This window comes from Phasianus colchicus, chromosome 33, assembly GCF_987193195.1.
Source record: "Phasianus colchicus chromosome 33, bPhaCol1.hap1.1, whole genome shotgun sequence".
NCBI classification, from domain to species: domain Eukaryota; kingdom Metazoa; phylum Chordata; class Aves; order Galliformes; family Phasianidae; genus Phasianus; species Phasianus colchicus.
In genome coordinates this window covers 3,364,563-3,389,104 of record NC_143468.1, presented here as the reverse complement: position 1 = coordinate 3,389,104, position 24,542 = coordinate 3,364,563, and the positions used below count along the sequence as shown (strand labels likewise).

General features: G+C 61.7%; 3 protein-coding genes across 7 annotated transcripts in view; all 3 read right to left on the bottom strand.

Annotated features, from left to right (window-relative positions):
• Positions 1–402: 402 nt before the first annotated feature.
• Positions 403–6,818, bottom strand: SHMT2 (serine hydroxymethyltransferase 2). 2 transcript variants are annotated; one of them, XM_031610065.2, is made up of 12 exons: positions 6,710–6,818; positions 5,333–5,530; positions 5,163–5,242; positions 4,433–4,633; positions 4,259–4,340; positions 3,473–3,595; positions 3,186–3,325; positions 2,758–2,923; positions 2,555–2,654; positions 1,938–2,093; positions 1,000–1,107; positions 403–752 (listed from the first exon to the last, which is right to left on the bottom strand). In XM_031610065.2, exons 1-12 carry the CDS (start codon positions 6,731–6,733, stop codon positions 625–627), a joined length of 1,506 nt encoding a protein of 501 aa, XP_031465925.2. In that variant the 5' UTR covers positions 6,734–6,818; the 3' UTR covers positions 403–624. The 2 variants fall into 2 exon arrangements, with proteins under 2 accessions (XP_031465925.2, XP_031465926.2); XM_031610066.2 differs by having other exon boundaries at positions 6,719–6,804.
• A 1,086-nt stretch (positions 6,819–7,904) lies between these two features.
• Positions 7,905–17,379, bottom strand: NXPH4 (neurexophilin 4). Its single transcript, XM_031610057.2, has 2 exons — positions 17,126–17,379; positions 7,905–8,663 (listed from the first exon to the last, which is right to left on the bottom strand). Exons 1-2 carry the CDS (start codon positions 17,189–17,191, stop codon positions 7,935–7,937), a joined length of 795 nt encoding a protein of 264 aa, XP_031465917.1. The 5' UTR covers positions 17,192–17,379; the 3' UTR covers positions 7,905–7,934.
• A 1,473-nt stretch (positions 17,380–18,852) lies between these two features.
• Positions 18,853–24,542, bottom strand: part of LRP1 (LDL receptor related protein 1) — a 59,221-nt gene continuing 53,531 nt past the window's right edge. For all 4 annotated transcript variants that reach the window (XM_031610078.2, XM_031610075.2, XM_090128502.1 and 1 more), the window contains 13 exons: positions 24,350–24,528; positions 23,983–24,089; positions 23,729–23,845; positions 23,335–23,511; positions 22,537–22,677; positions 22,277–22,450; positions 22,028–22,189; positions 21,619–21,793; positions 21,291–21,395; positions 20,938–21,002; positions 20,724–20,811; positions 20,495–20,639; positions 18,853–19,658 (listed from right to left, as the gene is read on the bottom strand). In XM_031610078.2, coding sequence (XP_031465938.1) covers positions 19,518–19,658; positions 20,495–20,639; positions 20,724–20,811; positions 20,938–21,002; positions 21,291–21,395; positions 21,619–21,793; positions 22,028–22,189; positions 22,277–22,450; positions 22,537–22,677; positions 23,335–23,511; positions 23,729–23,845; positions 23,983–24,089; positions 24,350–24,528 — 1,776 coding nt within the window. In that variant the 3' untranslated portion in view covers positions 18,853–19,517. The remainder of the gene's footprint in view (positions 19,659–20,494; positions 20,640–20,723; positions 20,812–20,937; positions 21,003–21,290; positions 21,396–21,618; positions 21,794–22,027; positions 22,190–22,276; positions 22,451–22,536; positions 22,678–23,334; positions 23,512–23,728; positions 23,846–23,982; positions 24,090–24,349; positions 24,529–24,542) is intronic.

Sequence of the window (24,542 nt, the reverse complement as noted above, 5' to 3'; positions counted from 1 at the left end):
TGCAGTATGTGCAGCATGACATGGCCTGGGGGGAGCTGAGAGGATCGGGAGGGTCTTGGCAGCTGCTGTGTGGTTTGGGTTGGCCAATGGGGTTGGAGAGAGGTGGGCTGATGTGTGGGGTGGGCAGGGGGGTGGGCTGCCTTCAGGTGAGAGGAGGCAAATGGGGTATGGGAGGGGGGCAGTGAGGTGGGAGGGGCAATCAATGGGGCAAGGGGGGACAATGGGGTAGGGAGGGAGGCAATGGGGGGGCACTGGCATAATGGTGGGGGTTCTGGGGTAAGGGGGAGCACTGGGGTGGAGGGGACACTGGAGTGGGAGGGGGCACTGAAGTATAGGGGGCAATGGGGGACAGCAGGGGAGTGCCTGCCCCACTCCCCCATCCCACACACCTCCACACACGCAGGCTCTGCCCCCCACTTTTATTAGCAAACCCCCCATAGAAAAGAGGGGAGGGGGAAAGGAGGAGGGGTGGGTGGGAGCTGTCCACCCCATAGCAATTGGTCCCTACACCTTAACTCTAAACAGGGGAAGGGAACCCCAAATCAAGGGGCTGAAGTGCAGCAGCAGGGGTTGGGGGGGGTGGATGACACCCCCCATCACTCCCCCAGCGTGGGGGGGTCCCGTTCAGTGGTCGCTGAAGCCGGGCATGGGGAAGGCGCGGGCGAAGCTCTCCACGCGTTGGCGAAGCTCCGCCAAGCGCTGCTGCGTCTCCGCATCCCGCAGCAGAAAGGCCTGGAAGTCTGCAAGCTTACCTGGAGGAGGGGTTGGATTTGGGGTTTGGGAGGGGGAGCCACAGCAGCCTCCAATCCATCCCACCTGGCTGTAGCCCCATACCCACGTTTGAGGGTGTGTGTGGGGAGAAAGCAGCAGCCCCCCATCCATCCATCCTGGCCCAGCTGCAGCCCCGTGCCCATGTTTGGGGTTGCGGGGGAGCACAGCAGCCCATCCCCCATCCATCCCGCCCGGTGCTCTCTGGTTTGGGGTTGGAGGGAGTCTTACTGGTTTTGCTCTTCACATCCAAGGCCACCGCGATGCCCTCATCAATGAACTCCACCACTTTATGGAAATCCTCCTCCCCGAAGCCACGCGATGTCAGAGCAGGGGTCCCTGGGGGCAGAGGGGATTGTTAGAGAGTGAGGGGGGGGCACGGTTGGGGAGGACCCACATCAACCCAAGGGACCCAAATCCATCCAGGGGACTGCAAACTCACTATGGGAAACTAAAACCCACCAAAGAAGGACCCCAAACTCACCTTGGGGGACCCAAACCCATTGAGAGGGACCCAGACCCACCAAAGGGGGTCCCCAAATGCACTATTGGGGACCCAAGCCCACCAATAGGGACCCAAATTCATTGAAGGCACCCAGACCCACCAAGGGGGACCCAACCCCACCAAAAGGAGACCCCAAACCCACCAAGAGGAGCCAGACCCACCAAGGGGACCCCAAACTCACTACAGGGGACCCAACCCTGCCACAGGGTGACCCAAATCCATTGAGAAGACCCCAAAATCACTATGGAGGACCCAAACCCACAAAAGGGAGACCCCAAACTCACCAAGAGGAGCCAGACCAACTAAGGGGACCCAAAGCCACAAAATGGGGACCCCAAACTCAGTGTGGGAGACCCAAATCCGTAAAAGGGACCCAAGCCCACTGAGAAGGACCCAAACCCACCAAAGGGGGACCCAAACATGCCAAATGGGATTCAAACCTACCAAAGGGACCCCAAACTCACTATGGGGGACCCAAACCTATCAAGGGGGACCCAAATCCATCAAAAGGACCCAAATCCATTGAAGGGAACCAAACCTACCAAGGGAAACAAACCCGCCAAGGGGACCCCAATGTCCCTTTGGGGTCCTGCCCTCCAAGTCACAAAGCAGCCCCAAATCCCACAGAGGGGTGAAACACAGGGGGGAAGGGGCAGCCCCTCACCCAGGCGCAGCCCCCCAGGGGTGAGGGCGCTCCGGTCCCCTGGGCAGGTGTTCTTGTTGGCTGTGATGGAGACGAGCTCCAGGACGCGCTCAGCCCGGGCTCCATCGATGCCTTTGGGCCGCAGGTCCACCAAGACCAGGTGGTTGTCGGTGCCCCCTGGGAGCCCAGGGAGAGCTGAGTGACAGACGGCCTGCCCCACATCGGACCCCCATCCTCCATCAGACCCCCATTCCCCACCAGCCCCATGTCTCCCATCAGACCCCCACCCCACATCAGATCTCAGCCCCCCAACAGACCCCCATCCTCCACCAGACCTCTGCCCCCCATCAGACCCCTGCCCCATATTAGACCCCAGCCCCCACCAGACCCCCAACCCACATCAGACTCCTGCCTCCCAACAGACCCCCGTCCGCCATTAGACCCCCACCCCCAACAAGACCCCCACCTCTGTACGACCCCTGCTCCACATCAGACCTCCATCCCACATCAGACCCCCATCCCCCACCAGCCCCCCACCCCCCATCAGACCCCAAACTCCATTCAGACCGCCACCCCCCATCAGACCCCTGCCCCCCCCCACCCCGCAGTGCCACATCCCTCCCCATAGCAGACTCCACCTGACACCAACGTGTATCCACGCTGCAGCAGAGCCCTGGCCATGGCCTTGGCATTGCGCAGCACCTGCAGGCAGTACTGCCGGAACTGGGGCGACTTGGCCTGGATGTGGGGATGGGGATGGGGGAGGGAGAGGGCACACGGAGCGCAGCCATCAGCACGGAGCCCCACAGCAGCCCTGCCCGGCCCCACGGCCGCCCCACACCTGTTTGAGTGCCACGGCCACGGCGGCGATGGCGTGATTGTGGGGCCCACCCTGCAGCGAGGGGAAGACTGCGAAGTTGATTTTGTCCTCCAGGTCGTACAGCGTCTGCCGGCCCGTCTTCTGTTCCACCCAGCGCACGCCCTTGCGGTAGAAGATGAGGCCAGACCTGCAGGTGGGAGAGCGCTGCCCCATAGCCAACAGGCTGCCCCACAGCATACTGCCTGCCCCACGGCCAACAGGCTGCCCCATAGCATAGTGCCTTAAGCATACCACCTGTCCCATGGCCTGGGGGCTGCCCCATGGCCAACAGGTTACCCCATGGCATACCATCGGGGGGCTGCCCCACAGCACACCACCTGCCCCATGGCACACCCCCTACCCCAACACAAACACCCAGCTCTGCTCTGCCCCCCAGGTCTGCACCCCACCTGGCCCCGCGCAACGTCTTATGCGTGGTGCTGGTCACCAGGTCTGCATGCTCAAAGGGCGACGGGACGGCTTTGGCAGCCACCAAACCGCTGATGTGCGCCATGTCAGCCAGCAGGAAGGCACGCAGCTCCTCACACAGCTGTGGGCATGGAGGTCAGCAACCAGCCCCAGTGCAGCACCCATTCCACACCAGCACCCATCCCATAGCACACCCACCCCACACCCTCACCCACCCTATACCAGCACCCACCCCATCACAGCACCCACCCCCCCATCAGCCCCCCACCTTCTTCATACGCCCGTAGTCGATGAGCCTCGCGTAGGCGCTGGTGCCGGCAATGATGATGTGGGGACGGAAGAGACGAGCTGTCACCTCCAGCTGAGCGTAATCTATGAGACCTGTGGCAGGCTGGGAGAGACGGACAGACGGACGGATGGATGGAGGGGCAAAGAAAGGGATGGACGGATGAATGAAAGGTCGCACAGAGGGATGGACAGAAGGACAGAGGGATGGATGGAAAGATGGAGACAGAGAAATAGACAGAGGGACAGATGGATGGACAGGTGGACTGACAGAGGGATGGGCAGAGGAATGGAGGGACACAGATAAAGCACAGATGGATGAAGGGACAGGGGATGGATGGGTGGACAGAGGGATGGACAGAGGGGCAGATGGAGGGATAAAGGGACAGAAGGATGGTCAGAGGGATGGTGGAACAGATGGACGGAGGGGTGGACAGAGGGATGGAGAGAGGGATGGAAGGGTGGACAGAGAGACAGAGGAATAGACAGATGGATAGAGGGATGGAGGGACAGACAGATGGAGGGGTGGACGGAGGGACAGAAGAACGGAAGGACAAACAGAAGGATGGACAGAGGGCCATATGGATAGACAGAGGGATGGAGGGACAGAGGGTCAGACAGACAGACAGAGGGACAGACTGCTTGCTGGAGCACCTGACAGTGTCCCAGAGCCCCGGGACGCAGCACATGGAGGTGGCTGAGCCACTCCCCCCCTCCCCCCTGACCCCAACCAGGACACCTCCCCCCACCACAGCCACCCCCCACTCACATCAAGCTTATAGGGCATGGACTCAAAAAAGATGGACGTGGCTGAGATCCTCTTAGCATCAGTCATATATCCATGTGTGAGGCTGTAGGGCACAGGGATAGGGGTCAGGGATGGCATCAGATTATATCTCCCAACCCACGAGCCCACAAACCCCCCAGCCCTCCCAGCACCCACTGGCCCCCGTCGGGCAGATCCAGCCCCATCAGGCGGTCGTGGGGTCGCAGCACAGCGGTGTAAGCAGCGAAGTTGGCCGGGGAGCCAGAGTAGGGCTGCACGTTCACCCCCCACAGCTGTGGGTCCAGGTCGAAGGCCTCCAGCGCCCGCTGCTCGCACAGCAGTTCCAGCTGGTCCACCACCTCGGCCCCCCCGTAGTACCTTTTTTTGGGGGGGAATACGGGCAGGTGGGGCTCAGTGCCTTCCATCAGCCCCCACTCCCATTAACCAACCTTAACCAACCCCCATCACTCCCCCAGCCCATCAACCCCTCCCATCACCCCACCTTATCACTCCCCCATCGCCCCCCTCCCCATCACTCTCATCACCCCATTGCTCCCCTATCACCCTCCCCATCATCCCCCTTTCACCCACTTCCCCACCTTCCCCATCACCCTCCTCCCTATCACTCCCCTCCCCATCACCCCCCTCCCCATCACCCTCCATCACCCTCCTCTCCATCATTCCCTGCCAACACCCCCTCTACCATCACCCTTCATCACTCCCCCATTACCCTTCCCATTACCCTTTGTCCATCAGCCCCCTCCCCATCATTCCCCCCCCAATAATTCCCCTCCCATCACCTCCCCATCACTCCCCCCATCACCGTTTGCCCATCAACCCCCCATCACCCCCTCCCATAACACCCCCATCACCCCCTCCCATAGCACCCCCATCACCCCCCCATTACCTCTTTCCTGGGTACCCCTCTGAGTACTTATTATTAAGGCAGGAGCCCAACGCTTCCAGCGCTGCACGGCTGCAGAAATTCTGGGCCAGAGGGGGTTTGTTGGAGGCTCAGCATCAGCTCCATGCTGCAGGACCCCCCCCCATGTACCCCCTCCACACCCTGCTCCCCACCTCGGATGCAATGAGCTCCAACCCCCTGCACTGCCGGTCCTTTTCCTTCTGCACCAAACCCCAAACTTCGGGATCGCTGTCTGCAAGGCTCTCCTGTCCCGTCCAGCTGGGGGGGGGGGCATGGCCAGGGGCTGCCATTGCTGCTCCGTGCTGCCCCCTCCAGCGGCAGGCACCCCGGGGGATGCATCGCTGCAGGGCCTGTGGGGGAGGGGGCAGGGGGGCTGAGCTGCTGCACCTGACACCCCCAGAACAGCCCCCCACCACATCATGGGATGAGGTGCATGGGGAGGGGGGGGACAGAGCAAGTGGGACCATCCTGAGGTCACTGCAGCCCACAGGTTCAGCTCCCGCAGATGCATACGTGGAGCTGCATGCTTGTGCAAGGAGAACCTGCTGCAGGCAACTAGTGTGCATGCACAGAGTTGCATGGCTGTGCAAAGACAGTATGCTAGTGCAAAGGGTGACCTGCTGCAAGCAACGAGTGTGTGCGCACAGAGCTTGCATGCCTGTGCAAGGCAGAACCTGCTGCAGGCAACAAGTGTGTGTGCATAGAGATGCATGTATGCTTGTGCAAAGAGCTGCACGTCTGTGCAAAAAGCAACTTGCTGCAGGTGTCCAGCGTGTGTGCACAGAGTTGCACAGCAGTTCAAAGACCAACTGCTGAAAGCAACAAGTGTGTGTGCATGCTTCTGCAAAGAGCTGTATGCTCTGCAAGGCAGAACCTGCTGCAGGCAGTGAGTGTGCATGCACAGAGTTGCATGCTTGTGCAAGGAGCAACCTGGTGCAGGTGATCGGCGTGCATTCACAGAGCTGCACGTGGACGCTGTGCACGTGGCGGCACGGCGGACACCCCCCTCCTTTCCCCCCCCCTCCCCCCCCCATATTGAGGGGTCACCCGCTGCTGCCCCACACGCGCAGGTGATGTAACCGACGCCGCCCCATTGCATCACCCAGCCTCGGAGAGGGCACAGAACGGAGCCGCCCCCCGGATCGCCCCACAGCGGGGACAGCGGCCAAGGCCGGGGGGAAGGATGGGGGGGCGGGGGCAGGGACAAAGAAGGGGTTGGGGGGAGGGGGCGGTCGGGGACTTTGGGTTGGATGCAAAGGTCGAGGTGTGTGTGTGGGGGCGGGGGCTGCCAAGAGGACATGGGAGGGGAGAAAGGAGCGGGGAAGGGGGCACCGGGACCCCACCCCGAACACAGGTACCCCCCCTCCCCCAACGTTGGCACCGGACCCCATAGAAGCACCGCCATCCACCCCGGGAGCGGCACCCGAACACGGAATGGGACCTCCCTCCCCCCCCCCACAACACACACCGGGTATACCGCCCCCCCCCCTTCCCGTACGCACGGAACCCGCCCCCCCATCCCACCTCACCGTGCCCACCCGCAGCGGCCACATCGCGGCGAGGCTCCCGGTGCGCGCCCCGCCCCCACCAACACGGCCGGGGCGGAGCTGCGGGGCAGCCGGGAAAGGGCCGGGGGGGCCGGGGGGGCCGGGTCGGTGGTTGTGGTCCGCCCCTCTCCGCTCCGCCCCGCTTTTTCCGCTCTTTCGGTTTTTATTCTTCACTTCTTTTTTTTTTTTTTTTTTTCCTTTCTTTTTCTTTCTTTCTTTCTTTCTTACTTTCTTTCTTTCTTTCTTTCGTTTTCATTTTCTTTATTAAAAATAATAATCAACATCATAATCATCATCATAGTAATACGGGAGCGTCCCCTGTTCAGTGCCCCCCCCCTCCCCAGTCAGCCCCGGCTCTAACACGATGGGGAGGAGAGGGGCTGCGAGGTGGGCAGGGGGCTCACAGCACTGGGGGGGGGGTCTCTGTTCATGGGGTGAAGCTCCTCAGGGCAGCATGAAGACCCCCCACCCACCATGGCACTGAGCCCCATGAGGACCCCCCCACTTTGCACTGGGCCCCACTAGGACCCTGACTCCCCATGGCACAGAGCTCCAATGAGAACCTCACGTGGCACGAAACCCCATGAGGATCCCCCCACAGTGCACTGAGCCCCATGACGTTTGTCCCCTCCCCCCCCTCCCCAGCATTGAGCCCCATGGGGACCTCCACCCCACCATGGCACAGAGCCCCATGAGGACCCTGGCCCTCACATTGCACAGAGCCTCATGAGGACCCTTCCACAATGCACTGAGCCCAGTGGGGACCCCCCCACGTTACACAGAACCCCATGGAGACCCCCCTGCATTACACAGAGCCCCATGAGGGCCATTCCACAATGCATAGAACCCCATAGGACCTCCACACCACCATGGTATGGAGCCCCATGAGGACCCTGACCCTCACATTACACTGAGCCACATGAGGATCCCCCCACAGCACTGAACCCAGTGGGGACCCCCTCCACATGATACAGAGCCCCGTGGGGACCTCCACCCCACCATGGCACAGAGCCCATGGGGACCCCCTCCCCCTTGGCATTCACCCCCATGAGGACCCCCCTGCATTGCATTGAGCCCCATGGGAACCCCACCATGGACAGAGCCCCATGAGGACCCTTCCACATGGCACTGAGCCCCATGGGGACCCTGACCCCCACACTGCACAGAGCACCACATGGACATCCCCCCCCCCTCCCCTCTCCCCGTCTCAGCCAAAGTAGGGATGCTCGTGCTGGAAGTTGTAGTCGGGGCAGACCTTCTGCACCAGCTTGTAGTCGATGCTGAGGAAGGAGACAAAGATGCAGATGACCTTGAAGGGTTTGGCACACAGCCATGCGGCGCGGCTCTGCGTGTGCTCGGTGAAGCAAACCTTGCTGGGGTCGTACAGGCAGGGACGGTTCCGCCTCGCACGGTCCGTTTTCTCGTATTCCACGTGGCAATTGAGAGCTTTGGATCTCCCCTCGGGAAGGGTGCTTTGCTGGGCTGGAGCTGGGCGTAAAGGTGGAGGAGGGAGTTGGGCCGGCAGCAGCATCTCGAAACCCACCGCCCTGCTGGGGGGGACGATGCTGACTGACACGTTGCCGAGACTAGAGGAGTTGTGACGAAAGTAGACACTGAAGGTACCATTGACGTGGTCCACGATTTTACCCGTCAACAGAAGGCTGAATTTCAGGGTTTGGATGCTGACGTAGAAGTCCCCCCAACCAAAGATCTTTTTGGAACGGGAGGATTTCAGGGGGGGTTTGCGGCGGGCGATGCTGGGCGGGTCGCTGCCCGTCCCATTTTGCTGCCAATCCCAGGGGCTGCGGGGGGGCTCTGCAGGCAGCAGCACCGGGGGGGGCTTCAGGGCGCCATAGGGGCTGTGCTTGAGCAGCCCCCCTGGTCCCAACTCCAGGTAGCCCAATGTCTTGGCCAGGTGGCCATGAGCACAGAGAGGCTGCGGAGAGAGAGCAGAGGTGTGGGAAGCTGCAGCTCATCAGCTGTGCCCCAAACAGCTGCACTGTGCACTGTGCACCCCTCCTGCACCATGCATACCCCCATGCAACCCTCCTGCACCATGCATCCTTCCATGCACCCCTTCTGCACCATGCATCCCCCCATGCACCCCTCCTGCACCATGTACTCCTACACCTTGCACCTCTCCTACACCTTGCATTCCTTCTGCACTGTGCACCCTTCCTGTACCATGCACTCCTGTACCATGCATTTACCTCCTGCACCTTTCATCCCTCCTGCACCCTCACTCCTGCAGCATACCTCCCACACTGTGCAACCATCCCATCCCATCCCATCCCATCCCATCCCATCCCATCCCATCCCATCCCATCCCATCCCATCCCATGCATCCATCCCACACTATGCATCCCTTCTGCACCTTACACTCCTCCAGCACCCTGCTCTCCTCCTTCACCCTGCATCCCTCCTGCACCCTGCATTCCTCTTGCACTGTCCATCCATCCCATCCCATGCACTCCTGCACCCTGCATCCCCCCTACACCTTGCATCCCTCCCACACTGTGCACCCATTCCATCCCATCCCATCCCATGCACACCCCCCACACACGCTGCACACCCATCCTGCACCTCACGTCCCTCCCACATCCACACACACCCCCTGTGCCCCCCCACCCTCCGCCAAGCCTGGCTCGGGGCTCCCAAAGCCCCCAATATAGAGCAGGGCCCTTCCCTGGCACCACCGCTGCCCCACAGCCCAACAATTCATTATTCTCCACCAGCTGAGCTCCTTCAGAACGCGGAGGGGGTGGGAGGTGGGGGCAGCAGCTCAAGGTTTGGGGGGGGGGGGGGAACAGCAGAGCCGCCCGCCAGGAGCGCCTCATTGCATTACGCAGCGCCTCTGATCTGCAGCCGAATTACAGAGACCCCCGCCGGGAGGCTGCGGAGCCGCTCCGCCCCCCCGGATAATTGCAGCGGGCAGACCGGGCTGCGGAGGGGGGGGGGGTATTTTGTGTGCGGGGAGCGGGGGGGGGGCGGATATGGAACAATGAGGCGCTCCTCGCTCTGTCAGCGGAGGGGACCGGGGGCACTTCGGGCGTTCTGTGGGCAGAAGGAGTGCAGAAATGATGGGGAGAATGAGTGTGGGGGGGGGGGGAGGAAGGGGGGAAATGCTCCTTCAGCAGCCCCAGCACTGAACCCTTCCCCCCCGCTCCTGCAGCACAGAGCCGAGCGCTGTGCAGGTTGGGGGATGCCGCTCCTCTCCAATAAATTGTGCTGGGACGAACAGAACGCCGCGTGGCATCTGTACCGCCCCCCCCCCCCTCCGACACCACACACACAAAAACCACTCCCCAGTCCCCCCCCTCCCCTGGGCTGAGCCCCCTGACCCCCCGACTCAGCGCTGTGCGCCCCCGCTGCCCGCCAGCTGCTCCCGTTGCGCGCGGGGCCGCTCGGTCTCGTCAATCACTGTCACTGCGCGCTGCAGGTGCCGGGAGGGGCGGGGAGAGGCGGGGGGGGGCGACCCCGAGCATCATCCCGGGGGGTGGAATGGGAGGGGGGGGAAGGCAGCAGCTGGGTGGGTTCCCGGGGTCAGAGAAGAGCCGGGCGCTGCCAAAGACAGATAGTGAGGTGGGGATGCGCGGGGGGGGGCAGAGCTCCAGGATCGGGGAGGCATTGCACACCGACCCCCCCCGCCCGCCCAGCCCGTGGAGCTGAGCTGTGCTGGGAGACATCTGTGCATGCAGAGTGATGCAGATGGCATGGCATGGCATGGCACAACCACGGCAAGGCACAGCCATGGCACGGTACAGCACAGCACGGCATGGCACAACAGAAGCACAGTATGGCACAGCATGGACAGCTCACAACAGCACAGCTCGGCATGGCATGGCACAGCACAACATGGCGCAGCACAGCATGGCACAGCTCAAAACAGCACAGCATGGCACAGCACAGCACAGCATGGCACGGCACAGCACACCCTGAGCTGCATCCCCATCCGACCCCATGAAAGGGGCACACGGCCCCACTCAGTGCCAGTGCAGGTGATGAGTCTGTGGGGTCTGAGCCCAGCAGGTACTGTATGGGGGCTGCAAGACTCAGCCCCACACCATGCAACACCTTGCAGCCCCAACAGACCCCCCTCAGCCCTGCCGTCCCCCCACGCCCGCTCCCATCTCTCTGAGCTCCACTGCTTCCTTCGCCCTTATCTATATTTCAGCGCAGCTTCAAAGCCGGGTGCCTTCACCACCAGGAGGGGAGGGGGGGAGGAACGGGCAGGGAGATGGAGAGGGAATAGGGGAGAGGGGGAGGGCGGCCCCCAAACCACCAACAGCCGTTCCAGGGGGGGCCGTGTCCCCCTCCTCGGGCTGCATTCCATCATTCAGCCCCATTTATATGCATCAGCACTGGGAGCCGCTGTGTCCCACTGTGGGGATGGTGACAGAATCGTTGCAAAATGAGCACAGGGGGGTGGGGGGGATGGGGGGGCAGAGCCCCACGGTGGGGATGGATGGCCCTGAGCAGCAGAGAGGGACATGGGAAGGAGCATCCCCAGGCCCTCTGCCCTTCATCTGTTTCCACTTCCAATCCTCTACAGCACCCCCACATTGGGTTCCTATTGGTGGTGATGGGGGACGATGTGATGCAATGGGGTCAGGGGTGGGGGGCAGTGGGGTCAGGGGTGGGGAGTTAATGGGGTCAGGTTTGGAGTGGGGTGTGATGGAGATGCACTGGGAATGGGGATGTGGTTGGGTTGCACAAATGCTGGGCCCTCAGATCACCCCACAGCCCCTCCAGCTGTCTTAGGGGATGGGGGGGGGTCAGGCCAGCAGCTCCCCCCAACCCTTTATTCCCTCATGATGTCGGGGGAGGAGGGCGATGAAAGGGAATTGCAGAGCAGCGCTGTGCCATCCAACACACCGGGCCGATCGATCAGAGTGCGAGAACAGCATGTTCCCCTCCCTCCCACAGCCCCAACCCCCCCCAGGAGGGGCAAAGCTGAGAGCCTTCAGGTTTGGGGTGGTGACAGGGAAGGGGCACGGTGAGCAAATCCCCCAGCAGCAGCCAACCAAGGTCACCCCCCCCCTGCACCCGTCAGCATGCAGGGCAGCTCCTGCAGCACCTCACGTGCAGTACTAATGCTGCTGTTCTATGGGGGCCAGGGTGCAGCACAAGCACTTACGTGTGCAGCAGGGTGCATGCGGAGGAAAGAGAGCCTGTGGGTGTGTGCCGGGTGCAATGCATGGCTCTGGGTCAGCTGTCACCATTGCACACTCGTGTGTGTCCATACCCAGGGCAGCACTGTGCCGCTGTTCTGCAGCTCCACGTGCACTGCAGGGCCACACACGTGTGCAAAGTACAGAGCTATAGGGGGGCTGGGGGGGAGATTCTGGGGGTGACAGCAGAGGGACCAGGAGCTCTCCGGGTGCCGACACCAATTTCATTTAGCAGCAGCAGCCCTGATGGCTGCTCACATCCCATTTAGCAGCAAAGCCGAGCACTGCTCCCCGGAGAGCTGCGGTCACCTTGGTGCCGGGGGCTGCGGGATCCATGGGGAGAGGAGCACCCCCAAACCTCCCCATAGCACAGCCCACCCCACAGCACCGCTGCGATCACGGGGGATTGGGGGGGGGGGTCCTGTCACCCCACTGCCTTCGTTAGCGCTGGGAGATTAATTGGAGGTGCTGAGCGACAATCCCTGCGGGTGCAGCCTGGGGCGGTGTGGCATTTCCAAAGGTTAGCAGCAAACAAGGTGCAGCTGACAGCTCCCATTTATCTCGTGGGCGCAGCTTGGGTGCTAATGCAGCGGTGGCGGGGTGATGCGGCGCAGCAACGTGCAATGCACGATGACGTGCACGATGCACAACGATGCGCAACGAACACGCAACGTGCCCAATGCAGAGTGCAAGGTGTGCAACTTGCGATGTGCAACGTGCACAGCTATGCATGTGCAGCTGCAACAGGTGTGCAGTCAGGCAGCTCCCTGCAACTGCGTGCAACTGCAGGGGGGGCTTGAATGAGTGCAGCAAATGCTGCTGGTGTGCAAAACCCCCGTGCAAAGTGAGCACACGGAGTACTGCCGTGCCCTGTGAGGCAACGCTGCTCCTCACTGCACGCTGCTGTGCTCCCGGCTGCAGCTCAGCTGTGCACATGTTCATGCATTGCTGGTTGCAAGGAGGGGCTGACGATGATACTGGCTCACCCCCCTCCACATATCTCCCCCTTCGAGCCCCCCTGAATGGCAGCAGCTCTGCTTCCAGCTCACTCTGCATCCCATAGGACCTCATCTCACACCCAACCACCCCATTGTTGTGGCTGGAGGGGGGGGCTCAGCTCTGTCCCCCCCAGCTCGCTGTTAGCACGCCCTGCACACACACTGATAAATATTTCATCGCCCAAAAGGACTCTTTCTTTTTTTTTTTCCTTTTTTTTTTTTTTTTTTTTTTAATATATATTATTTTTTCCCTCCTGCTCCTCTTTCCCCACATATTTCTTTCTGGCTTTCCCATTTTTGCAGCTTTTCTGTGATTTGGATAGGGGGGGGTTGCACACAGGAAGAGATGTGCCCCCCCCCAAAGGGAAGATGGGAGAAGGAAAAGTGTGGCTGAGAGCAAAGGGAAACGTACAATAGAGGGGAGGAGAGGAAGGAGAGGGGCTGTGTGACTCATTGGGCTCCGGGAAAAGGGACAGGAGAAGCAGAGAGATAACAGAGCGGGTGGGGGGGAAGGGAGGGAGGGGGGCTGTGGGCACCCATGTTTGTGGGGTAAATACACCATGGACCCCTCCCACACATAGTCCCAATGCTGCCCAATGGGCACAGAGCTCATCTGGTAGGGGGGACTGAGGCCAAGTGCCCCCCCACTTCCCAGTGCCCCCCATTATGGTTGTGCCTCAGTTTCCCCACAGCTATGGGGAGATGGATTTGGGGGGGGAGGCAGAGTGCAAAGAGGAGGCATCACCCCCTTCATACCCCAATGCAGGGGGTCCCAATCCCACACCCACAGCCCCTTTCACCCCCCCCCCAGCTCCCTGTTGCAGTTTATTATTGCAATAAACGCCGCCATAAAGGCAGGCAGCGCCGCCGCTCACAGTTATGGAAATGTAATTTCCAGAGAGCCCGGGAAATTTTATCAGATCTTATCAGAGGGATCATAAATTGCATTGCAGCCCCCCACGACCAACCCCCCCCTTGTCCTCTACCCCCCCCCCCCCCACACACACACAGTGATATGGGGCTAACGTGAAGGCTGGTGCACAGCAGGGGGCTGGCTGTCCCTGGGGGGGAGAGGGGGGTTGCACCCAATGAGGGGGGTCTCAGTGCACCTCACTGCTGCCCAGTGTTGCCCTGAGGGTGCAGGGGAACATGGAGAGGGGTGGGATGTGTTGGTCCTGGGGGGGGCACAGCCATCCCATGCAACCCCCCGAAGCAGCAAAGGCCCATTCAGCCCCACAGGTGTCGCAGCTGCAGCCCTACTCCCAGCTCTGAGCCCCCCCCCCCATTGGAAGAAATGCCCCCCCCACAGCTGCAACCCCTGCAACCCTGCCCCCTCCTTGAGACTCTTTTTCATTCCCCCCAGTCCATGTGCAAGGGTGCATATGGGGGTCCTCCCCCTTTAGCTCCCACCTGCAGCACCCTAACAGTGGAAAACTACCGGTTGGACAGGGGGGGCATTAATATGAGCAGGGAAATTCATCCATCCTCCCCCCCCCCCCCCTTAAACAGCCCTCCACCCCACCACAGGGCCCTCTCCAGGCTCATTGCAGCCCATCATCCCCGCAGGCTGGGCTCTCATTGCTCATTTCCACAATTATTTTTTTCTTTTGCAACAGCAATCGGGGGAAGAGAAAATAAATGGGGGGGGGCTGGGGGGGGAGGAAGGTTGTGATGATTCCTTTAGCAGTGATCGGAGCGGAGAGAGAGGAACCTTCATCTTCTCTGGTCCATTTCCCTTCAGTCCGAGCAAAGGCTGAGCCTGGGGGGATGGGGGGGGGAGCTTGGCAGTGCAATGTGGGGCTGTGGGTGAATGGGGGTTGGGGGAGTCGTTAATTAGGGGGTGTTAATTGGTGAGGGTGTGATCAGCAGCGGTGTGTAGGATGTTTCCCCCCCTCTCCAGCTGTAATTAGAACAGAGGTGTGTGTGTGGAGGGGGGGGGGGGAGCAATAAAGCAGAACCCCCCCCCCCCAGCACAACAACATGGCAGAACAGGAGAGCTCTGCCCTGGGGGAACCCATGGGTGCTCCTCCTTCCCCCCCAATCTCCCCACCTCCTTCCCAGCTCTGCTCTTATTGCATCTCCAGCACTGGGGGCAAAGGGCACAGCGGGGAAGTTATTGGGAGAGGGTTAGGGATGAAGTGTTGGGAACCTCCGGGGGGGGGGGGCTGGCAGCGCTGCATTGGGGGGGGTTGGGCACAGCACCCACCCCAACCCCCACCCCATAACCCATCATCCTCAGATCCCAAATGGCTGAAATAGGAGGCCGGGGGCGGGGGGGGGGGGCGCAGCATCCCCACCCCACTTCCCCACTACCCATCCTATGTCCTCAAATGGCTGAAATGGGGGGGGGGGGCCTGGATCCCCCCCTCCTGGGGCAGTAGGTGCAGTGCAGGGCCCTGCTCAGCAAGCATAAGGGGTGTGTGAGGGGAGGCTCTGAGAGCTGCAGTGTCCCAGTCACAGCTGCACTGAGTTTGTTGGGCCTCAACCACATCTGCACACCCTCCACATCTGCACACCCTCCCCATAGAGCCCCCAAATTAGAGCTGGGAGGACTGGGACATCCCTCACACCCACCCCTCTATAGGAGGTGTTCTCTGAGCCCCCCCGGGTGGTGGGGGGGATGATTGCATCCCCATTGATGATAGCATTTTTTTTGGGAGGGGGAGTCCTCGCACCAGAGAACCACAGCCATCCATCACCGTGTGACAGCAAAGGGGCCGCAACGAGTGGGGGGGGAGGGGGAAATAAAAAAAAGGAGGGGGGGGGGGTAACTGCTGTGGGTGGTGCTCCATGCATGGCCACAGCCACAGTGCCGGGCTGCCTCCCCCTGCCCTTAACACACAGCCCCCAAAAAGGAGGTCCAGGTGGGGGCAGATGGGGTGCGAAGCGGTGCCCCCCCTCGACCCCCACCATTTTGGCAACACCGGGAGGGGATCACCTGCGGGAGTGGGGCTGCCCCTCACCCAGACCCCCCCAGCCAGCCAGGTGAATGTGGAGCGGAGGGGGGGGGGGCATGATCCAGAGGGCTGCAACTCCCATGGGAGCGTTGTGTGTGTGTGGGGGGCACATCCATGCCGATGGGGCACACAGCAATGTGGGGGGGATGGAGGGGGGGAAGGAGGGGGAGGCGGGGGGAACACCGTCCGAGCGGAGCAGCTCAAACTCTGAGCTCACAGAACGGTGCCCCCACCATTGCAGCCCCCACTGTTATTATGGGGGTTGGGGGGGGGTTGGAATGCTCTGTGCCCCGCGGCGCCCGCACCCCACATCCTCCTGCGGGGATGGGGAGGCACCGCCCCTACGTGCCCCCCCCCAGGCTCTATGCTAAGAGGGGTGCGGACCCCCCCAATAGCACTCGTAGGGCTGTGGACAGAGCTGTGGGGGGGAAGTGGCAGCGCCCGCTCCGCTTCCATCAAAACAAACCCATTTGTCTCGGAGCACCGACAGAAATGACGGGGGGGGGCGGGGGGGGTCACACGGAGCCGCCCCCACATCCACCGCACCGATCCGCACAGGGATGGGCTGTGGGAGCCCCCGTGAGGGGAAGGGGGTTAGAGTGGCGGGGGGGGTCCGTATGTGTATCCACTTCCCGAGATGGGGGGGGGTGATGGAGAGGGGGAGAAATCGACTCCGTTTCATTTTATTCATGAAACAGCGAAAGTAAAAAATGGAGCGATGGGAAATGGGATCCGCGCGGCTCCCGCGGGGGGAGCAACGACCCCCCCATCAGCCGCCGCCGCTGGGGTCGGGGAAGGGCGGGGGGGGATCAACCACAGTTCGGTACGTGGGACTGCGGGCGTGGGAATACGGATGTGAACCCCCCCCAGCCCCTCTGCCCTCATCGCTGTGGATGTTTAATGGGAGGGGGTTCACAGAGCTCTGCCCCCCCCCCCCCGGCCCAACTCCGCCCGGAACGGCCCCGAACGCCGCCAACTCGGGGCTCTCCGGACCCCCCCTCCGTTGTGCATCCACCGCTCCGTGCCCTCCCCCCCCAACTCTATCGTTCCCATCCTGCTAACCTTTCCCTCCCTCCACATGTTATTGCACGACCCCTCCTCAAAACCGCACACATGCCCCCACCAATCGCCCCACATCTCCGTGACCGCCCGACACCCCCCAGCACAGCACGGACCCCCCACCCAGAAATGCTCCCCCCCATACTCCCCCACCCTCTCACTGCTGGGAACCGATCGCCCCCCCGTACCCCTCCCACCCCCCCGTATCGATACCTGCAGCAGCAGCAGCCACGGCCCGAGCAGCGATAGGGAACGGGGCCGGACCGGGCAGCGGAGCATCGCGACCGCGGGGTCGGACGTACAGACGGACGGACGGACGGACGGACGGACGGACGGACGGACGGAGCGCTCTGGGTTCGGGGAGGCGGTGATGGAGCGGCGACGGCACACAAAGTTGGGCACTTCGGGGCCGGGCGGTGCCTCCGCGTAGCGCCAATCCCGGACCGCCGCCACGAGTGGGGGGGGCACCGACACCGATACCGGGGGGGGGGTGGGAGGGGGGGGTCCGTACTCAGCAGTGACAGCTCCGGGGGGCGGTCCTGAGCCGCTGCCGGGGGAGGGAGGGGTGGCATTGCACATCCCCTGAGATCGTACACCTGAGAAAGATGGGGGGTCCTGCTGCTCCCCCCCCACCCTCCCCGGAGCAGCTGGTACAGAATGGGGACCCTCACACAGCAGATCTGGGAGGGCACTGCCCACCCCCATCGTGCACCTGAGAAGCAGGGGGGTCCTGCTTGCCCCCCGGAGCCTCGTGCACAGAATGGGGACTCCCACATAGCGGATCTGAGAGGACATTGCACATCCCCACCGTACACCTGGGAAAGGGGGGGGGGGTCCTACTGCTTGCCCACCCCCCTTCAGAGCCTCGTGCACAGAATGGGGACCCCCACACTGGAGGGTCCGGGGGGGCACTGCCCATCTCCATCCAACACCTGGGGATTTGGGGGAGGAGGGGGGGAGACCGCTGTGCTCCCCCCGGAGACTCCAGTGTGATTCCAGCAGAGATAGAGGACACCCCCACACAATGAGGGTATTTCTTTTGGGGGGGTGGGGGCTGCACATCCCCACCCTCCACCTGGGACTGGGGGGTGGGGAAGGGGGGAAGGTCCGCTGCTGCTCCCAGAGCCTCGGGCAGAGAATGGGGAACCCCATACAGGAGGGTCTGGGAGAGGGGTCGTACCCAAGGGGGGGACCCGACCTCCATCCCGCAACTGAGGTGGGGGGGAGGTTCACTGTCTCCCAATCCCTCCCCCCCGGTCTTTCAGCACAGACGGGACCCCGCCAGAGGAGGGTCCGCCCCCTCCCCCGGCATGTCGGGCCCCTCTCGAAGGATGGGAAGGGCTCTGCCGGGCCCCCCCTCGTTGGTATCGCTGTTCCTGTCGTTGTCTCTTCGTCCGCCCAGGGGGGGGTTGGGGGCAGAGAGGCCGGGGGGGCAACCAAAGGGTAGGGGGGGCACCATCAGCTCCACGGGTGCGGGGGGGGCACTCAGAGCGCGAGGTGGGGAAGGGCCGAAAGAGGGGGGGAGGGGGGGTGAAGCGCTGAAAAATAGATATGAACAGGAAGGAAAAAAGAAGCGAAAAAGAAAAAGGGGGGAGGAAAGAGAAGGGGGGGGGGGGGGGGGGAAGCTCCGGAGATGGAGGAGCGATACGGGAACAAAAGCGCTGCGCAGAAATAGATCTGAGAGCCGAGCGGGTTCGGGGCGTTCAAAGGCAGCGCCAGGGGGGGCAGAGAGTGAGGGGGGGGGGGGCAAGGGGGGAGAGCGAAGCGGGAAGCTCTCAGATACCCCCCCCAAATCCCACCCCATCCCATATGCGGCGGCGCCATCTGGCGGCGACGATGGGGGGGTGGGGGGGAGCACTGCCCATCGCCGATGCCCCCCTCCAGTAAGGTCGGGCCCCCCCCCGAGGTCGTAACCCCCCCCCAGAATCAGGACCCGCTCCTTCAGTTTTTACAAATTTTATTTATAACAATATCTGGTTCTGTTTAGTTGCAAAGTAATCCAGCAAAAATTATTAAAACGTTTCCTCCCCCCACCCCCAACATGAAAAGGATGGGGTCTCTCCCCCCCTCCAACCCGCCCCCCCACATGCGTTTATTGATTTCTACTATAAAAGCGAGGTCGGCTCGGGGGGGGGGGGGGGGGGGCGTGTTCTTTCTCCTGTTAAAAAATGTGCAAGGTGGAGGGGGGGGAACAAACCCCCCATAATGGGGTGGGGGCTCAATCCCCATCCTCCTGTAACAGCTGGACAGGGCCAGAGGGGGGGCAGGGAACTGGGGGGGGGGAGGGGGGGGACAATCTGTGGGCACAGAGGGGAGCTAGCCCACCTCCATCCTCATCCCCACCATAGCCCCTTTGCTGCCGGCCTCCACCCAACGCTGATGGGGGGGTGGGAAAGGGGAGGGGGGTCCCCGATGGCAAGAAATCTCAACTAAACCAAAGCCGTGAGAGAGGTGGTCCCGGGGAATATACAGGTAATAATACTGCTCACATAGAAAAGTAATAATCCTTCATTTGTACATTTATACAGTGCTCTCTGCACCCCCCGGCCCCCCACCCCTCCCACCCTCCGGCTCCCCCCCCTTCCCTCACCGCCCCCCCCCCACACTATGCCAGGGGGTCGGTCAGCTCGTCGTCCGCACCGCGCGCCAGCAGCTCGCGCTTCTCATCAGTGCTGGCCAGGGAGTTCCTGCTGCTGTGTGCTCCCATGTACAGCGTGGCGTACACCGGGTTGGTGAAGTTGGTGGGCTGTGTGTGTGGGGGAGGGCATAATGTAAGGTCAGTGGGCTCACAGCCCAAAAGGGGACAATGCCAGACTGGGGGGGGTTCTGCCCCATAGCCCAGCGCCTGCAGTGACAGTGCTGTCCACCCTAAAAGGGTCATTTCTAACAGAATCACAGAATCATAGAATGGCCCGGGTTGGAAGGGACCTCAAGGATGATGAAGCTCCAACCCCCCCACCACATGCAGGGCCACCAACCTTCACATTTCACAGCAGCCCAGGCTGCTCAGGGCCCCATCCAACCTGGCCTTCAACACCTCCAGGGATGGACGGGGCATCCACAGCCTCTCTGGGCAGCTGTTCCAGCACCTCACCACTCTCACAGCAAACAACTTCCCCCTAACATCCAACCTCAATCTGCCCTCCCTCAATTTCAAACCATTTTCCTTGTCCTGCTGTCATCTCCCCTTTCCAAGAGCTGACTCCCCTCCTGTTTGTAGGCTCCCTTTAGGTACTGGAAGGCTGCAATGATTCACCCCACAGCCTTCTCTTCTCCAGGCTGAACAAGCGCAGTTCCCTCAGCCTGTCTTCATAGGGGAGGTGCTGCAGCCCCTTGATCATCTTTGTGGCCTCCTCTGGACCCTCTCCAACAGCTCTCTATCTTTCTTGTACTGGGGGCTCCAGACCTGCAATGTGCCTCCCCTGCATCCTCCCCGCTACCAGCACTGAGCCCACAGCCCCAGCTGTGCCCCCTGCCCCATTCATGCCCACTGGCGGCAGCGGTGGGGCAGTGCCCTTCCTGCAGCTCAGCACCCAACCTGCACCGAGTCGGACCACCCCCCTTGCCCTCCCCCAGCCCCACCTTGTCAGGGTCCAAGGCGAAATCAGCATCCAGCAGTTCCCCCACGTCATCGTCGGGTTCCCCTTCGTACATTTTGTAGGTTGGGTTCCCAATCTCCACATTCATGGCCCCGTTTGTCATCCGCTGGTGCTGGAAGCCCTTGGCACTGCATGGGGACAAAGAACAAAAGGGTCGGAGGGGGCGGCAGCATGGGGTAGAGCTCCCCCCCAACAAGTTCCATCTCACTCACCCTTTAATCCTCCACTTGTACCAGGCAAAGGCCACTACGGCAAGCAGGAGCAGCAACAGCAGGATGGGGATGACGATGGAGGCAGTTCCTGCAGTACAAGGGGTGGGTGGGAGTCAGAGGGCTCAAAGGGGGAGTGGGGGGGGTGGAAGGGCATAGTGCCCAATCCTAGCTGCTGCAGCAGAGCCACATCCCGACCCCCCTCCCCTGTACATACGGCCGCTCTGCTGCTCGCCGACGATGAACTCCTCACAGCGCATCCCCGTCACCTCCAGAGGGCACCTGAGAGCACGGGGAGAGCCCGGGGTTAGAGGGGGCAGGAAGGCATGCGGGGGGGGAGGAGGGAAGTGGGGGCATGGAGTGGTGGGAGGGGGCACAGACTGGTACGGGGGGGTGAGGGGGGATGACACAGATCGGGGGTTGTCAGCATTGCTTGGGAGGCAGGAGGCACCTCCCCGTGGCTTGGCACAGGGCCCCTCCCCACCGCAGCCCCTCCCAGGCTCCTCCCCCGGAGGCCCCCCTCAGCCCCGTCCCCCTCCCCCCTGCCCCCTCCCCATCCCCCTCGCTTACAGGCACTCAGGCAGCTGTGTCTTGTCGCTGATGGAGCAGGTGCCGCCGTTCAGGCAGAAGCTGTCACAGGTCAGGCAGCTGGGTGCTATCTTGCCATCAGGACAGCTGTGGGGCATCCAGCTCAGTGCACAGACACCCAGGGATGCCAGCAGGCCCCCTCCAAAGCCCTGCCAGCTACTGGTGCCCATTCCATGCCAGCCCTGGGGCCCCACTGCACCAAACAGTGCATTTTGGGTTCCCACCCCCTTTACCCCCCACCCCAGGCATGCAGGCTCCTTCACATCCCTTCACCCTCCAATTCCTTTTTGCCCAGCACTGTGGCACATACATGCAGGACACCTCTCCGCTCTGCCTGTTGATGTTGCATTTGCCCTCCTGGCACCGTGAGCACTTGTTGTCCTGGCACTGTGCACCCTCAAACTGCGGTGGGCAGCGGCACTGCTTGACACCATCCTTGGTCATCTGGCACACGCCATTGTTCTCACAGTAGTTGAAGCATTGCTCTGTGGGGCACAGAGGGCTCAGGGTGGGGGCAGAAGAGGAGATAACCCCACCTCGTCCTGCTGGCTACGCTCTGTGCAATGCCCCCCCAGGGTCCCATTGGTTCTCTTGGCTCATGCTCAGCCCATGGGCAGTTGTTGGCCACCCCCAGGTCCTTCTCTGCAGAGCTCCCTTCCAGCAGCTCAACGTCCAACCTGCATCGAGTCCTCCCCAGGTGTAGGACCCCCCCCACTCACGGTACTGGCAGCGGTCCCCGATGAAGGTGGGTGGGCAGCGGCAGTTGGGCTGGTTGCCCTGGTTCACTGTGCAGCTGCCGTTGTTGTGGCAGTAGTTGGTGCACACCTGCTGGTCACACCGGGATCCCGTGAAGCCGGTGGGGCAGCGGCAGGTGGGCATGCCTGGGAATGAGAGCAATCAGAGTTCTGCTCTGTCTGCCTACATAACCCACCCTCTCCACCAAAGGCTCACAGCCCCATGGCACTCACCGGATGGGGAAGCAGTGCACAGACCCCCGTTTTGGCAGTAATCTGAGCACTGGTTGATTTGGCACCTCTCCCCGTTGTAGCGTGGCTGGCAGCGGCACTTGGCCTGCTTGCGGGCGTTCAGGAAGCAGCTGCCTCCATTCAGGCAGACCAGGTCGCACGTGTCGGTGGTGGGCACTGGGATTGGGTGGGAGGTGAGCAGGGCTGTGCCACGCAGCCCCCTCCATCCTCCTCCTCATCATCACCCCCACAGCAGCACCTACCCACAGCAGAGGCGGTGGGGGAGGGGATGAGCACACAGGTGCCGTTGTCCAGGCGTTTGCCATTGGGGCAGGTGCAGACAGGGCCGCTGGGGCTCAGCAGGCAGAGCCATTCACATTTCTTACGGTCACAAGGGTTGGTCACTGCCAGAGAGAAGGGACAGCAAGAGTGAGGCACAGCGCTGCCCCACAGCACTACAGCTGTCCAAGCCCCACAGCAACCAGTACCTTTGGGTCACCAGCTGGCAGCTTCCCATTGCGCCCCAGCCAACATGAACCCCTCACCCCTCACAACCCCAACTTGGCTCAGTCCCCCCCTGCTCCCCTCACCCTTTCTATCATACCAGGTTAGAATCATAGAATGGCCTGGGTTGAAAAGGACCACAATGATCACTGACTTCCAACCCCCTGCTATGTGCAGAGTCACCAACCACTAGACCAGGCTGCCCAGAACTCCATCCAGCCTCCAGGGATGGGGCATCCACAACCTTCTTGGGCAACCTGTTCCAGTACCTCACCACCCTCTGGGTGAAAAACTTCCTCCTAGTATCCAACCTAAACCTCCCCCTAAACCATTCCCCCTTGTCCTATCACTATCCACGCTCGTAAACAGCCGTTCCCTATCCTGTTTATACGCTCCCTTAAAGTATTGGAAGGCCACAATGAGGTTTCCCTGCAGCCTCCTCTTTACCAAGCTCTTTTACTAAAGCTAAACAAGCCCAGTTTCTTCAACCCTTCCTCATAGGAGAGATCCAGTTGCCTTCCCCCCAAATGCAGAGGGGGCCCAAGGCCAGCACGCACCCTCCGGCTGCTTGTACTGGTGGTAGAGCACCACGTCGGTGGCGTGGTTAAGGCCTGACGTCAAGCTGGTGACGGATTTATGCCCGAATTTGTGGATCTTGAAGATGCGGTTGTTGATGTAGGTGACACCATAGATGTAATCCTCAAAGATGTCGATGCTGAAAGGATGGCTCAGCCCTGGGAAAGCAAGGAGAGGACCCGTGAGGCCAGCACAGGGGCAGGCAGCACAGCCAGCCAGGTGCTGCCATGGACAGGGTTGAGGAGAGGCTGCAGATGGGTGGTGGGCTCGGGTCTCCCATCCTGAAAGAGGAGGTGGGACCCAATCCAGAACCCCAGGATGTCACCCCTGGACAGGTCAGCCTCCTCCCTGCTGCTCCCACAATGCTCTGCTCACCCTTCTTGTTGTCAATGGCCACCACAGGGTCGGTGCCGTTGAGCCGGATGCTGCCGATGACGGACAGCTTGGCGTCAGCCCAGTACAGCCGCTCATTGTGGTAGTCCACAGCCAGGCCTGGTGCACACACAGCCATGAGAGGGGCTCAAAGCCCACCCAAAAACCCCGCTAAGCAGCACAGTCACCCACCACCCTGCCCTACACACCCAAGCTGAGCTTTTCAAGCATGAGCCAGCCATACCCCTCCCGTTCACCTGTTGGCCATTGGATGTTGTCTTGCACCAGGGTCTCACGCAGCGTCCCATCCATTGCGGCTGTCTCGATCTTGGGGTGATTGCCCCAGTCTGACCAGTACATAGTCCTGCAAAGGACACGGGCAGGTCACTGCTAGCAGGGCAGTAAGAAGGGGATGAGCAGGACAGCCCCACACCCCAGCAGAAAAGAAATGCTCAGCCTCCTCCCAGCACCATCCTAGCAGGATGAGCTGACCTCAGATACCTCCCACCCTGACAAAGAGTGCAGCCCTGGGGTACAGGGAGCTTCCACCACAGAAGGGTTTGTTGGTAAGGAAGCGGGGTGAGAGTAGGATAGAGGGTAAGAGGGAAAGAGCTCGAGTCTCACCCCCTAAGTGGATCAACCACGATGGCATGAGGCTCATCAATCATGCCTGAGATCAGCGTCTTGCGATTCTCGCCTTTCATCTGTGCCACCTCAATGACATCCCTCCCGGAGTCTGTCCAGTAGATGTTCCCAGCAACCCAATCAACAGCAATACCCCGTGGCATCTTCAGCCCGGAAATCTGGGGAGGGCAGC

Excerpts from the sequence above, each read along its gene's own strand:
- SHMT2 (XM_031610065.2), bottom strand. The coding sequence starts at position 6,733 with ATGTGGCCGCTGCGGGTGGGCACG. Across the intron at positions 3,326-3,472 it reads ACTACGGGCGTATGAAGAAG|CTGTGTGAGGAGCTGCGTGC; the intron begins GTGGGGGGCTGA and ends CCATGCCCACAG. Across the intron at positions 1,108-1,937 it reads CCCTGGGGGGCTGCGCCTGG|GGACCCCTGCTCTGACATCG; the intron begins GTGAGGGGCTGC and ends CTCTGCCCCCAG.
- NXPH4 (XM_031610057.2), bottom strand. The coding sequence starts at position 17,191 with ATGCTCCGCTGCCCGGTCCGGCCCCGTTCCCTATCGCTGCTCGGGCCG. Across the intron at positions 8,664-17,125 it reads CGTGGCTGCTGCTGCTGCAG|CCTCTCTGTGCTCATGGCCA; the intron begins GTATCGATACGG and ends CTCTCTCCGCAG.